Source organism: Bos indicus, chromosome 7, assembly GCF_029378745.1.
Source record: "Bos indicus isolate NIAB-ARS_2022 breed Sahiwal x Tharparkar chromosome 7, NIAB-ARS_B.indTharparkar_mat_pri_1.0, whole genome shotgun sequence".
Taxonomy (NCBI): Eukaryota; Metazoa; Chordata; class Mammalia; order Artiodactyla; family Bovidae; genus Bos; species Bos indicus.
The window spans coordinates 83998449-84011186 of record NC_091766.1 but is presented as its reverse complement, the minus strand read 5'-3'; the positions used below and the strand labels follow the sequence as shown (position 1 = coordinate 84011186).

General features: G+C 37.9%; 1 protein-coding gene across 2 annotated transcripts in view; it reads left to right on the top strand.

The window, feature by feature from the left end:
- EDIL3 (EGF like repeats and discoidin domains 3) overlaps positions 1–12738 on the top strand; it is a 480826-nt gene that overhangs the window by 120570 nt on the left and 347518 nt on the right. For both annotated transcript variants that reach the window (XM_019965396.2, XM_019965395.2), the window contains exon 2: positions 8735–8863. In XM_019965396.2, coding sequence (XP_019820955.1) covers positions 8735–8863 — 129 coding nt within the window. The remainder of the gene's footprint in view (positions 1–8734; positions 8864–12738) is intronic.

Here is a 12738-nt window from a genome sequence, read left to right as displayed (position 1 = left end):
GACTATGCAAATTCTCCTGAACTTTATCTCATTTTAACTAGAGTTATTGCTCACTTGTGTATGAGAAGTGGCTCATTTTGCCAAGTACTCTGTCTACAGGTTGGTTCAAATTCTAACTTGTGCAGTTGAAGACAAAGCTTTTGTTTTCTTTCAGGTTTAAATGAAGTGATAGTATAGCTGCCAAGTTCAGTGGAGAGCAATCAGCGGAAGATGAGGTTGTCCTGGTTGTAGAACATGAATTTAAATGTTCTCTTGTATCTCACTGTGGTTCTGATTTGCATTTCTCCGGTGATTAGGGATGTTGAGCATCTTTTCAAGTGCCTGTTGACCTTCTGCATGTCTTTTTTTGGTAAAATGTCTACTCAGGTCCCTGTCTGTTTTTTAATCAGGTTGTTTGTTTTTTGGTTTTGATATTAAGTTGTATGAGTTCTTTATGTATTTAGGGTATCAACTCCTTATCAGATATATCATTTGTAAATACCTTCTCCCATTCAGTAGGTTGGCCTTTTCATTTTGTTGATGGTTTCCTTTGCTGTGCAGAAGCTTTTTACACGGATGTAGTCCCATTTGTTTACTTGTGTTTTTGTCGCCCTTGCCTAAGGAGACATAACCCCCAAAATTGTGCTAAAAATGGTGTCAAAGGGCCTAGAGCCTATTTTATTCTTGGGGTTTTATAGTTCCAGGTCTTGCATTTAAATCTTTAATCCATTTTAAATTTATTTTTTATGTATAGTGTAAGGAAGTAGTCATTTCATTATTTTCTAGGTAGCTGTCCAGTTTTCCCAACACTGTTTATTGAAGAGACTGTTTTTCCCCCAGTGAATATCCTTGCCTCCTTTGTCATAGATTAATTGATCATGTAAACTTGGACCTAGAGGGTATTAAGCTAAGTGAAATAAGTCAAACAGAACATACAAATATAATATGATTTCACTAAAATGTAGATCTAAAGACTGGAACAAATGAACAAGGGGAATTCCTTGGTGGTCTAGTGATTAGGACTCTGAGCTGTCACTACTAAGGTCGGGGTTCGATCCCTGCTCAGGGAACTAAAATCCCACAATTCCCGTAGTACAGCCAAAGAAACAAAACAAGTGAATAAATAGAACAGAAACAGAAACTGGTGGTTGCCAGAGGGGAGAGGGTTGGAAGATGGGTGAAAAGTGTGAAGGGGATTAAGAGGTACAAACTTCTAGCTATAAAATAAAAGAGTCACAGGGAAGTAATATTACAGTACTGGGAATATAGTCAGTAACATTATAATAACTCTGTGTGGGGACATGTGGTCACTAGACTTGTTGTGGTGGTCATTTTGTAGTGTATGAAAATACTAAATCACCATGTTTGTTGTTCACTTGAAACTATATAATATTATTTGTCAATTATAATTCCATTAAAAAAGATCCAAAGTAAAACAAAATATAGTCTCCATTTACTTAACCACATATAAATATGTACTGTGACAGTTTTTACATTTAGTTTGCAGAGATGTTGAAGAAATTAATATTAATATCTTGTGTTAGTATAGCTATATGCTTTAGAGATATGTTACTACTTTTTTATTTTTAATATTGCATCTGTATACAAATTTTCTTTCAGAAATGAGAGGGCAGGGATGAAGGTACAGATATATTGTAGGTGGCTTCTTGGATTGCTAAAGGAGCCAAGGAAATGGAGATGCATGCATTCATCCAAATAAATTATTCATATATTTACAACATTATGTTAACACAGTACTGTGTACCTATATTAATATCTAAAAAATTGAAATACAATAATATATTTTCAGTAGATGTTTGATAATATAGTAAGAGTAGGCTTAGAAGAAATGTCCTTGATTATCCTAAGGACAGAGAATCAAATGTGGGGCGTTAGTTGTAACTTGGTTCCTGCTAAAACTCTGTTGCTGACAAAAACCACTTAGTGACACTTTATCACTGTATTCTGGACACTCTGGCCTCCTTCGTATTGCTTGAATTCATCACTCTCTTGCCTATCACTCAGGCCACACACTTGCTATCCCCTCTGCTTAGAAGACTCTTAGGTTTTAACATGACTGGCTAATGTTCAGCTTCAGCTCAAGAGGCACCCGTAACTAGTTGCATTCACTGCCTTTCTCATCAGGTTGTCCTCCTCTTACCTTTCCCCCACCCCAGCATGGTTTTTGTTACAGTGGACAATACCTTGCTTATTTGTCAGTTTCTTATGTGCATCCCCTCCACTATACTATGAATTTCAGGAGTGCAGGATTCATATGTGTCTTCATCTAGGCAACATTCCCAGTGTCTAATGTTTGGTTCCTGGAGTATCAATACATGATAACTGAGTTGGGGTTCTCTGATTTGTAAACTGGAGATAAGCAGTAATATGTAAAGAAAACTCAGTGCATAAACCATCAGATAGTTACATATCAATGAGGCAAATTGGCTGTTCTGTCCACCTAATTCCCAGGTTAGTGCTAACATAGAATTTTCTCCTTTTCCCTACATCATAAGTTGCATGGCTGTATACTGAGCCCACAGAAAAACACAACCACAGTCATAATGGTACAAATTATAGTGCTTTTTTTCCCTTCTTTTCTGCACTGTCTTCTGCAGTGCTGGATTTTATAGATTCATACACACTTTGTGATTTTGGCTAAAAGATCAGGCAATTGATAATAAAGTGAAATAAGACATCCCTAAATCATTTTGAACAGGAGGTGACTGGCAACAGATGGTGGGTCAGTGAGAAGAATGAGGAGGACACGGAGCACAGTCAGGATGGTCCCAGTCCAAATAGAACTCTGGAGAGTGGGGGGAGAGAGCAGGCAAATGGGAAGTTAAATTTAGCCTGCAATGATTTCTTGCCCCTGGGGAAAATAATTGCTGCATTCGATTGCCAAAAGGAAAATCGGCATCAGCTTAATTTGCCGAGTCTGCCATAAACTGCAGATGGAATCGTAAAACATAGTTAGATTCAAATTAAACACATCTGTCCTAATCTAAAGCAGGTGAGGCCAGCCAGCCACGAAGCATCAAGGTGTAACACTACACACAGATTACAATCTGCAGAGGTATATTTTAGGAACCTGCTGACAGTGAAATAAAGAACCATGAAGGCGTGTATTGTCCTGTTTTCCGTTCCTGAGCCTGTCTTCTTGTACCAGCTGCCATCTTAGTTTTAAAAGACTCTACCAGCGCATCCACTGGGAGGCAAAGAGACAACAAAGCACTGACTTGAAATCCAGAAGTCAGTTGCATTTTAATCAGGATTCTTAAGCTGATGCTTTTTCAGATTAATTGAAATGACAGAGAATCAGAAGTCCCTGAAGTACATTTGAATTAGACTTGAAATTTTAGCCAGAAAGGGTTGGTTTCTACTTAAGGTATCAGCCTTAAAATTAAAAGACGCTTACTCCTTGGAGGGAAAGCTATGACCAACCTAGACAGCAGAGACATTAAAAAGCAGAGACATTACTTTGCCAACAAAAGTCCGTCTAGTCAAGGCTATGGTTTATCCAGTAGTCATATATGGATGTGAGAGTTGGACTATAAAGAAAGCTGAGTGCTGAAAAATTGATGCTTTTGAACTGTGGTGTTGGAGAAGACTCTTGAGAGTCCCTCAGACTGCAAGGAGATCCAACCAGTCCATCCTAAAGGAAATCAGTCCTCAATATTCATTGGAAGGACTGATGTTGAAGCTGAAGCTCTAGTACTTTGGCCACCTGATGCAAAGAGCTGACTCATTTGAAAAGACCCTGATGCTGGGAAAGATTGAAGGTGGGAGGAGAAGGGTACTACAGAGGATGAGATGGTTGGATGGCATCACCAACTCAATGGACATGAGTTTGAGCTCCCGGAGTGACGGACAGGGAGGCCTGGCATGCTGCAGTCCATGGGATCGCAAAGAGTTATATATGACTGAGCAACTGAACTGAACTGAAGGTATCAGCCTACTGAGATAGCGGGTGTAGATAAAAGAAAGAAAGCTAAGATACCTTGGTTTTGACCAAAGTAACTATGTAACTTATCCAAACCAGGACAGCTTTGAGGGTGAAAGAGGACCTTGGTACACATGAAGGTGCATGGCTCCAATATCCTTTCAAGAAAGAACAAGCTGTTTGGCTGCAAAGAATGAATGCACTTAGCTTCCACCGACTTTCTTTGGTAGAACTTTCTTCATGATCTTATTAGAGCCTTAGAGCCCCTGCTCTGCCTGGGCCTCCTCCTGCCAAAAACTGAGCAAGTGTCTGGTCATTTCTGCCTTTTGGGGATTCCTCTAAAGTATAATCTTTGCTCTGGAGCTCCCAGGTAGATTAGCTAAGACTGTCAATTCTGCATTATAGACTGAGACTCCTAGGCTCAGTCTTCCTTCAGTGACCTCCCTGCTCCCCACCACCACCCATTTCTTTTCACAGGTGTCAGATCTGCATCACAAGATCAAAGCTTTCCCAGCCCTTTTCTGCTTCTTCCTCATTTTTTCTTGGGTGTTACTTCTTAATAAACTTGCTATACTCTTTGTCTTCATGGAGAACACAGCTGACACAAGGGTGCTGTTAATAATTAGGTGTGGGAAAACAAGTACATAGCATATCCTCTAATCACCCTAATTGTGTTTGGATTCTGTTGTGCCCATCTAAACTTTCTTTTTTTTTTTTTTTTGCTGACAGTATCCATCTATCACAGCTACATGTGAGGGCCTTTAATTAATCTCAGGCAGTCCTTAACATATTAGACCCTAAGTGAATAGACTGGATATACATACTGTTGTGGAAGAGGCCTATCACTATTTTTTTCCTCTTTCTCTCTTGAAGAATCTTCCCTCTTTATTCTCATTTATTGTTAGTGTGCCCAAGGACTTCTCTTCCCCTCTCCTTTCCCCTTTGCTCTGCTCCCCTCCCCTCCCTTTAATGACTCTCACTGGATTATAGTATTCACATCCATACTTAACAATCCATGTTTTATCAAACGCTCTCTGATTTCATATCTGATCATTCAATACCTTTATAGGACATTTTCATTTTGGCTACTCTGCAGACTTCTTAAACACAATAATTCCTTTAACAATGAATCCATTGTATTTCCTTATGAAAGATGGCCTTACAGTTGTACAGGCAAGAGCTCTGGAAATCAATCCAGATTTTTTGCTCTCCCTCAACCCACACATCAGTTTGGTCACAATGTCCTCTTAGTTCTACTGGCACAATTTGGTCAAATCTATTACCTCTTTTCTATGTTTCAGAAAGACACTAGTAGATATCAATAATGGTGATAAAATATGGGTTTTCACAATATTAACATCTTAGAAATAAGTAATAAGCAGAAAGAACAAGAAGTACAAAAGAGAAAACAGGTCAGCTGAAGAGCAGCTGGCATCTACGAGCTATGAGAGGTAAACAGACCACTGTGTCTGTCTCACTGTGACCACAGAAGCATCATATGACTGGCAGACACGCCAGTAGAAAATCAACTAGATTAAGTATTATCACTTATGAAGGGCAGCACAAGTACTAAGAAAGGTTTCTTAGGACAACAAAGCCCTGTGTGATGGGGGGTCAACCAAAGGGACCCGACGTCGTGGTCTCATGCGACTCTGGGTGAGCTCACATAAAGGAAACTGGCTGTAGGAGTGAGAGGGATGAGAATGAGGGATCTGGGTTTTGGGTAAATGTATAAATATAGCCTGTATTCTTGTGAGCCTGTAGGACACTGTTCATGCCTTGCCTTTCTCCTGTGGAGATCACGCCTGTCAGTGTAAATAAATCAATATAAACATCCACAATGTTCCTTGATCTGTTGACATTGCTGCAACAACAGATCCTCGTCTGGGGAATGTAGAACTTCTCTTTCGTAGTATTCACAGTGCACAGAAATATGACTGACGTCTTATCAAAAAAAAAGCTTCGGTGTTAATACTCATCTTTATGCAATGTACAGAGTGAGCAGATGGCAGTGTTGTTAGTCTGACTGTATAAAGCTGTGCTTCTTTGCTCACACTGAAGAAAGACAAGCAGGATCACACTTTTAAACTAGTAATTTACTTTCTAGACAATCTCCCCTTGTTTCTAATGGGGGAGGTAGTAATTTGGGGGGACTATCATTTCCTATCTTATTAGCTAGCATTTATTAACTGGATTGGGTTTAAATGACGCTTACATTGCTTTCCTTGTCCCTGGCTACCTCTAAAGAGAGTTAAGGAAGTCGTCATTTTTTATGGGACTACCTCAGAAGATTCATGCTTAGTCCCCCATCTGATTCAACACAATGTTGCCTAAGTCAGCATTCCATAACACCAATGTGATCATATACTTGCTCATATGTAAAGTCCTTTTATGATTTTTCAGTGCCGACAGAAAACCTTCAGAATTTGGGGTACAGCATACAAGGCATTTATCTAGATGACCATGCTAACGTTTCTTTCTACTCATTTCTTTCTATTCATCATACTCTTCTGTGCTTTAATTATAGTAGCCTATTTGAAGTTCCTAGGATGCGTAGTGATCTTTTTCCTTCATATATGTTATTTTCTTTTCCTGGGATGTTAAGCATGTACCTTCTTTTCTTCTGCATCACTGAACAGCACCGGATCCATTTAGAAGTCTCCTGTGATCCTGTGATTTGGATCATGTATACTAATCATAGTTCTTATTACCATGTGCTTTAATTGTTTCTATCTTTTTCATCTCCTGTAGTGGGATCTGTACTTGTTGATCATAAGGACTCTTTATATATGTCTCTTATGTTACCACTTGGTGCCTATCATTAAATAGGTACTCAAAGAATAGATAGTTGGATGGACAAATGGAGGAATAGTTGAATGGCTCACTAGCTAGATACATAAAGAGATAAATAAATAATCTATTGAAATATCTTTACCATTCATCACTTTCAAATGCACTTGATAGATAATGCTGCCAGAATAGTCTTCTTAAAATATATCTGACCATGTTAAAGCTTTAAAATACATATTAAAAACATTTGTTGTCTCCTCAACTGATAATTGGCGCTGTCACTTTTTAATCTCCCCTGACCTGACATATTTATACTTTTTCAGTCATTACCAAGCAAATACTCCAGGGTTCAGCCATGCTAAATTCTATGGTAATCCCAAAGCATATTCTTTCATTTATTAACTTATTTCAGGACTCTTTTTCTAATATCTTATCCAGTGCCAATGTAGTATTTTAGTCTATCATGTTAGTATAGCTAATGACCTGCTTTATAAATTTCACAAATATCTTAACCTCCATTTTCCTTTTCTGTTAAGTTTTAGAGCAGTTAGTCTGGAGAAAAGATGAAATCATTCATGAGAAAACTTCTGTAGGGGAATAAAGTTCTTCGAAATACCAAGTACTAAGGAAGTTGGGGCCCCGCTGCTTTTTTTTTTTTTTTTTAATTTTTAAAAGCTTCATTCCCCTTTATTCCAGGAGATGGCACCTTTACCTATAAAGCTCCTTTAGAAGTTGTATGGGCTTTTCTGAATCTGATTCACATGCTCTTTGCAAAGCCACACCTGTGATTCTCTGAAGCCTGTTTATCACTCCATACCTAATCAGCACTACTGTGGATCTGTCAGGCTGCTCAGGGATAATATCCTTAAGATTTCTAGAATCTCTTTCTATTTAGCTGAGAGATTCTTTCAGGCTGCACCTGAGTTACATGAAATGTTTTCACAAAGGTCTTGTAGCTACAGCCTTCATTTGATATTTATGCTGAAGCCATGTCTTTCTGACAAAGCTCTGGATTTGATCTTCCACTGGTTTGAGAAGCTGGGGTTGAGAAATTGTTTTGTTTTCTATCATAAGTCCTGGTGCCTCCCTATTCCTTTACTTTCAAACTCATCAGTTCTTTATTTAGCATGTCTCTTTCTTATCATACCTTATAAAATACAGTTATTAAATCAAGTGACACTTTTACATTCTGCCTACAAACGCCATTACTCATATACAGAAGTTTATTAGGTACATTTTCTTTCACCAGAGTTTCCTCAGGTGATAGTCTTACCAACTGCATCTCTATATAGCACAGAGAACCCATTTTTCTAGCCTCCTGTGGCCATTCTTTCAGTGCTTTTCCAGATTCCATCCACTACCTGTGTTAAAGCCATGCCACGTGTTTTTGGTTTTGGTTACTGCACAGGTTATTTCTCTTTCCTTGCATATTTCCTCTCAGTTCTCTTGAGCAGGCTAGGCTGAATTTACTCTCAGGGCTATGGCAGAGTTCCAAGAAAAGAAGCAGAATGATTAAAATGTTTTATCAAATATCAACTGACTTTAAGTCTCTTAACACCCTACTGGCCAAAGCAAGTCACATGGATAAGCCCAGACTCTAGACATCAAGAAATAAGCACCCCCTTTACTGAGAGAACTTGCAAAGTTATCAAGCAAAATGTGCGGATATAGATAGGTTATTTATAGGAGTAATTAGCAGACCAGTCAACTGCAGACATTTTGGTTAATCTTTAACAAGCTAGAAAATCTTTCATTTACACATAATGAAAGAATTCCAAAGTACATTACTTGCTTTTAGTATGCAATCTAGTATGCAATGTTTGAATTGAAAATTTTAATTTTAACCTTGTGACAGACCATTTCTTTTAGAAGTACATGGTTTCAAATGGGTCTTGCCTACCTTATCTGTAAGTCTATATAAAGTATTGTGATGTTACCAAAGGAAGATGAGTGGGAGTTATGAAATAATACAGTTTAGTGTCTAAGGCAAAAACAGTCAATATCTGTTTTTTTATTTCTCAGGTGATATTTGTGATCCCAATCCTTGTGAAAATGGAGGTATCTGCTTGCCAGGATTGTCTGATGGTTCCTTTTCCTGCAAGTGTCCAGATGGCTTCACAGGTCCCAACTGTTCTAGTGTTGTGGAGGTTGGTAAGTGCAAGATTTAAGCATTTCAATAGCTATCATCGTTGTTTTCATGAATGACTGACACATTTGGAGATCAGTGCGTTATGGGTGCTCTGTATAAGATTGCTGTGTGTTGCTAATTAGTGTAATCTTCTATTGGTCTCTCAATTTTAACATTTTTATTTAATAAATTATATTATTATTTGTAGTGCTCACAAATAATTTAAAAATATGACTTAGTGATTAACATTATAATTTAAAAGCACTACAAGTACTACTTGAATATAATAAATTTCTTATCTTTCTAATATTAATATACATTTAAATTTTATTTTCACTGGAAAGTAATTCCCAAGTCAATTTAGTCAAGTTAAATAGTCACTGTAAATAAAGTAGAACTTATTTTAGTGCCTGAAAATATTCATCAACATTTTATAGCTGTTTTAATCGTTATTTTTCTAAGACTATAAATATATGATGAAAGAAAAATTATTCCAGCTGGATTGTTCTTCAGAGTTTCAAAAACATGCTTGGTAAATATCAGTCAGTGATCACATTTCAAAATGTTTTCATGTGTGAAGTACTTCACTGGCGTATATCATTATGGATTCAGGATAGCTTCCATAATTTCAAAATTACTCCCCACTGAGAAGGTAATGGTACTTTAAATAATTTAGCACTATGTAAATTTATATAGATATTTTTTCTTCTGATTAAAAGTAATATCATGGTTACATTTGAAAAAAAAATTGTCTTTTTCATGTCAATACTAAGAATAAAAAAGTAGGCTGTATCTGTTCAATATAGGAAAACTAAATTATGTACTGGATTAAAGCTCAGTCAACCAGCATAAACTTTGAAACTCAGAAGTTTTCATAGCATTTTAAAAATAGTTTTGAAGAAGAGAAGTAATTGTGTCTATAGTAAGGGATCAGTGTGTTTACTCATCATTGTATCTAACGCACCTATAGTTAATGTGCAATGGGAACCCAATAACTGTTGGTTGAATGAATGAAAGAATAATTAAATAAAACCACTAACTAGCCATTTTTGGCTACTACCTATTGCATTTTAGTGTGCTTTACTTTTTAAAGTACAAGTGTATCTCACTTGTATTTTTTATGTTACATTGATAAGAATGTAGTATATTTGAAAAAGTTAATTATGTTATTGCTGACAGATACTATGCTCATTTGATTCATTTCAAAGACAATTCTCTTTTAAAGCTTTTATTAACTTGCTACTAGTTTAGGGGATTTGATGCAGTGTTATAGGAATACAAATTTTAACTACTTTGACAAGTCTCCAAGTATGTACAGTGAATTTCAGGGTTTAATATGAGGAATCTTTCCTCACAAAAGTCTATATCTCTGAGAATAGAGTCATAAGTATTCCTAAAAAATATATGAATAAACTTAAAATTTAGTGTTATATTTTGAGTCCACTGACCCCAAATCAGCAGTGCCTTAGATTTGTAGCATATAATGTTTTGGTTGCTGCTTTATAAAAGTCAAATCTGGAATCGAAGAGGCAAATGTGTTTTAATAATTAAGAAGCCAGTTGTTCAGTTACTAAACCGTGTCTGACTCTGCAGTCCCATTGACAGCAGCATGCCAAACTTCCCTGCCTTTCAGTATCTATGGGAGTTTGCTCAAACTCATGTCCATTGAGTCAATGATGTCATCCAACCATCTCATCCTCTGTCACCCACTTCTCCTTTTGCCCTCAACCTTTCCCAGCATCAGGATCTTTTCCAGTGGGTTGGCTCTTTGCATCAAGTGGCCGAACTATTGAAGCTTCAGTTTCAGCATCAGTACTTCCAGTGAATATCCCAGGTTGATTTCCTCTAGTATTAATTGGTTTGCTCTCCTTGCTGTGCAAGGAATTCTCAAGAGTCTTCTCCAGCACCACAATTTGAAGGTATCAGTTCTTCAGTTCTCAGCCTTCTTTATGGTCCAACTCTCACATTTGTGCATGACACTGGACAACCAGAGCTTTGACTATATGGATATGTATCTTTATAGAATTTTGAAATAAATACTTGAATACTTTGGGCCATATTTTTAAACAACATTTGTCATTTTATCAGAATGATACTATAGGCTGCTGCTGCTGCTAAGTCGCTTCAGTCGTGTCTGACTCTGTGTGACCCCATAGATGACAGCCCACCAGGCTCCCCTGTCCCTGGGATTCTCCAGGCAAGAACACTGGAGTGGGTTGCCATTTCCTTCTCCAGTGCGTGAAAGTGAAAAGTGAAAGTGAAGTCATTCAGTCGTGTCTGACTCCTAGCGACCCCATGGACTGCAGCCTACCAGGCTCCTCCGTCCATAGGATTTTCCAGGCAAGAGTACTGGAGTGGGGTGCCATTGCCTTCTCCAATACTATAGGCTACAGTAGTTTAAAAACTAAACATACTGCCATATTCCTCATAGTTCAATGAGACTTTTAAAAATCAAATGCTTATATAATTAAAGTTTACTTAGATTCATTATTCTCTGTTACTAAAGCACCTAATATTTCTTTTGTATGTGTATGTACTCAGCCTTTCAGTTGTGTCCAGCTCTTTGCAACCCTGGGGATTGTAGCCTGCCAAGCTCCTTTGTCCGTTGAGTTTTCCCAGCAACAAGCCTGAAGTGGGTTGTCATTCCTATTCCAGGTGATCTTTCCAACCCAGGGATCGAACTCGCGTCTCTTGCAGCTCCTGCATTGCAGGCGGATTCTGTACCACTGTGCTATTCGGGAAGCCCCCACATTTCTTCCACCTCTTTCTTAACTCTTGCATATAATCAGGGAATACTAAGTATGTATTGAATAAAAATAGTTAATAGGAATATCTTTAATATCCAGCCTACCTTATTTTTTTCATGACTTTAAAACTAATTATTAGGTTTTCTTTGTGGCTCAGTGGTAAAGAATCCCCCTGCCAATGCAGGAGACACGGGTTTGGTCCCTGGGTTGTGAAGGTCCCTCAAAGAAGGAAATAGCAACTCACTCCAGTATTCTTGCCTGGAAAATCCAAAGGGCAGTGGAAGCTGGTGGGCTACAGCCCATGAAGTTGCAAAGAGCTGACGCGACTGAACAACTAAACAGCAGCAATTGCTACAAAATATATGAACATTAGATCATTAAAGACCACCTTGCCTTTTTAATTTAAAAAGTCTACTACTTCTCTGGAACATTTTTGGCCCATTACTGTTGTTTCCCTGCTGTTGGGTAGTGCTGATGCAGAAGAATAGAGTGTACTAGGATTTTGTCCAAAAAAAAAAAAAAAAAAAATCCCTCAAAAGCTCTAGGTATTTTAATGTGCTGTCTTAAAAGACAAATGATTTGAACTGTCAGCACCGCTGTAGTTTTGCTTTTACATTAATCCTCCCAAAGATAGAGATGTCTAAGCTTTCTGTTAACCTTTTGAACCATATACATTTTGTGATTATATGAAGTTCTGCTAAGTCACTTCAGTCATGTGCGACTCTGTGTGACCCCATAGACAGCAGCCCACCAGGCTCCCCCGTCCCTGGGATTCTCCAGGCAAGAACACTGGAGTGGGTTGCCATTTCCTTCTCCAATGCATGAAAGTGAAAAGTGAAAGTGAAGTCGCTCAGTCATGTCCGACTCTTAGCGACCCCATGGACTGCAGCCTACCAGGCTCCTCCATCCATGGGATTTTCCAGGCAAGAGTACTGGAGTGAGGTGCCATTGCCTTCTCCGATATGAAGTTCTAAATTGCCTTACATTTGCAATGAATAGAAAACAATCTGGTCTATATTAGCTTAAAACACATGTGCTTTGATCTAAGTTTAAACATTATTATTACTCTTTATTCTACAATCAAAATATACTTTATTGCAGTATATGGGGGGGAATTTCAAACATATGCTACTCTCAGAGATAAAAATTGC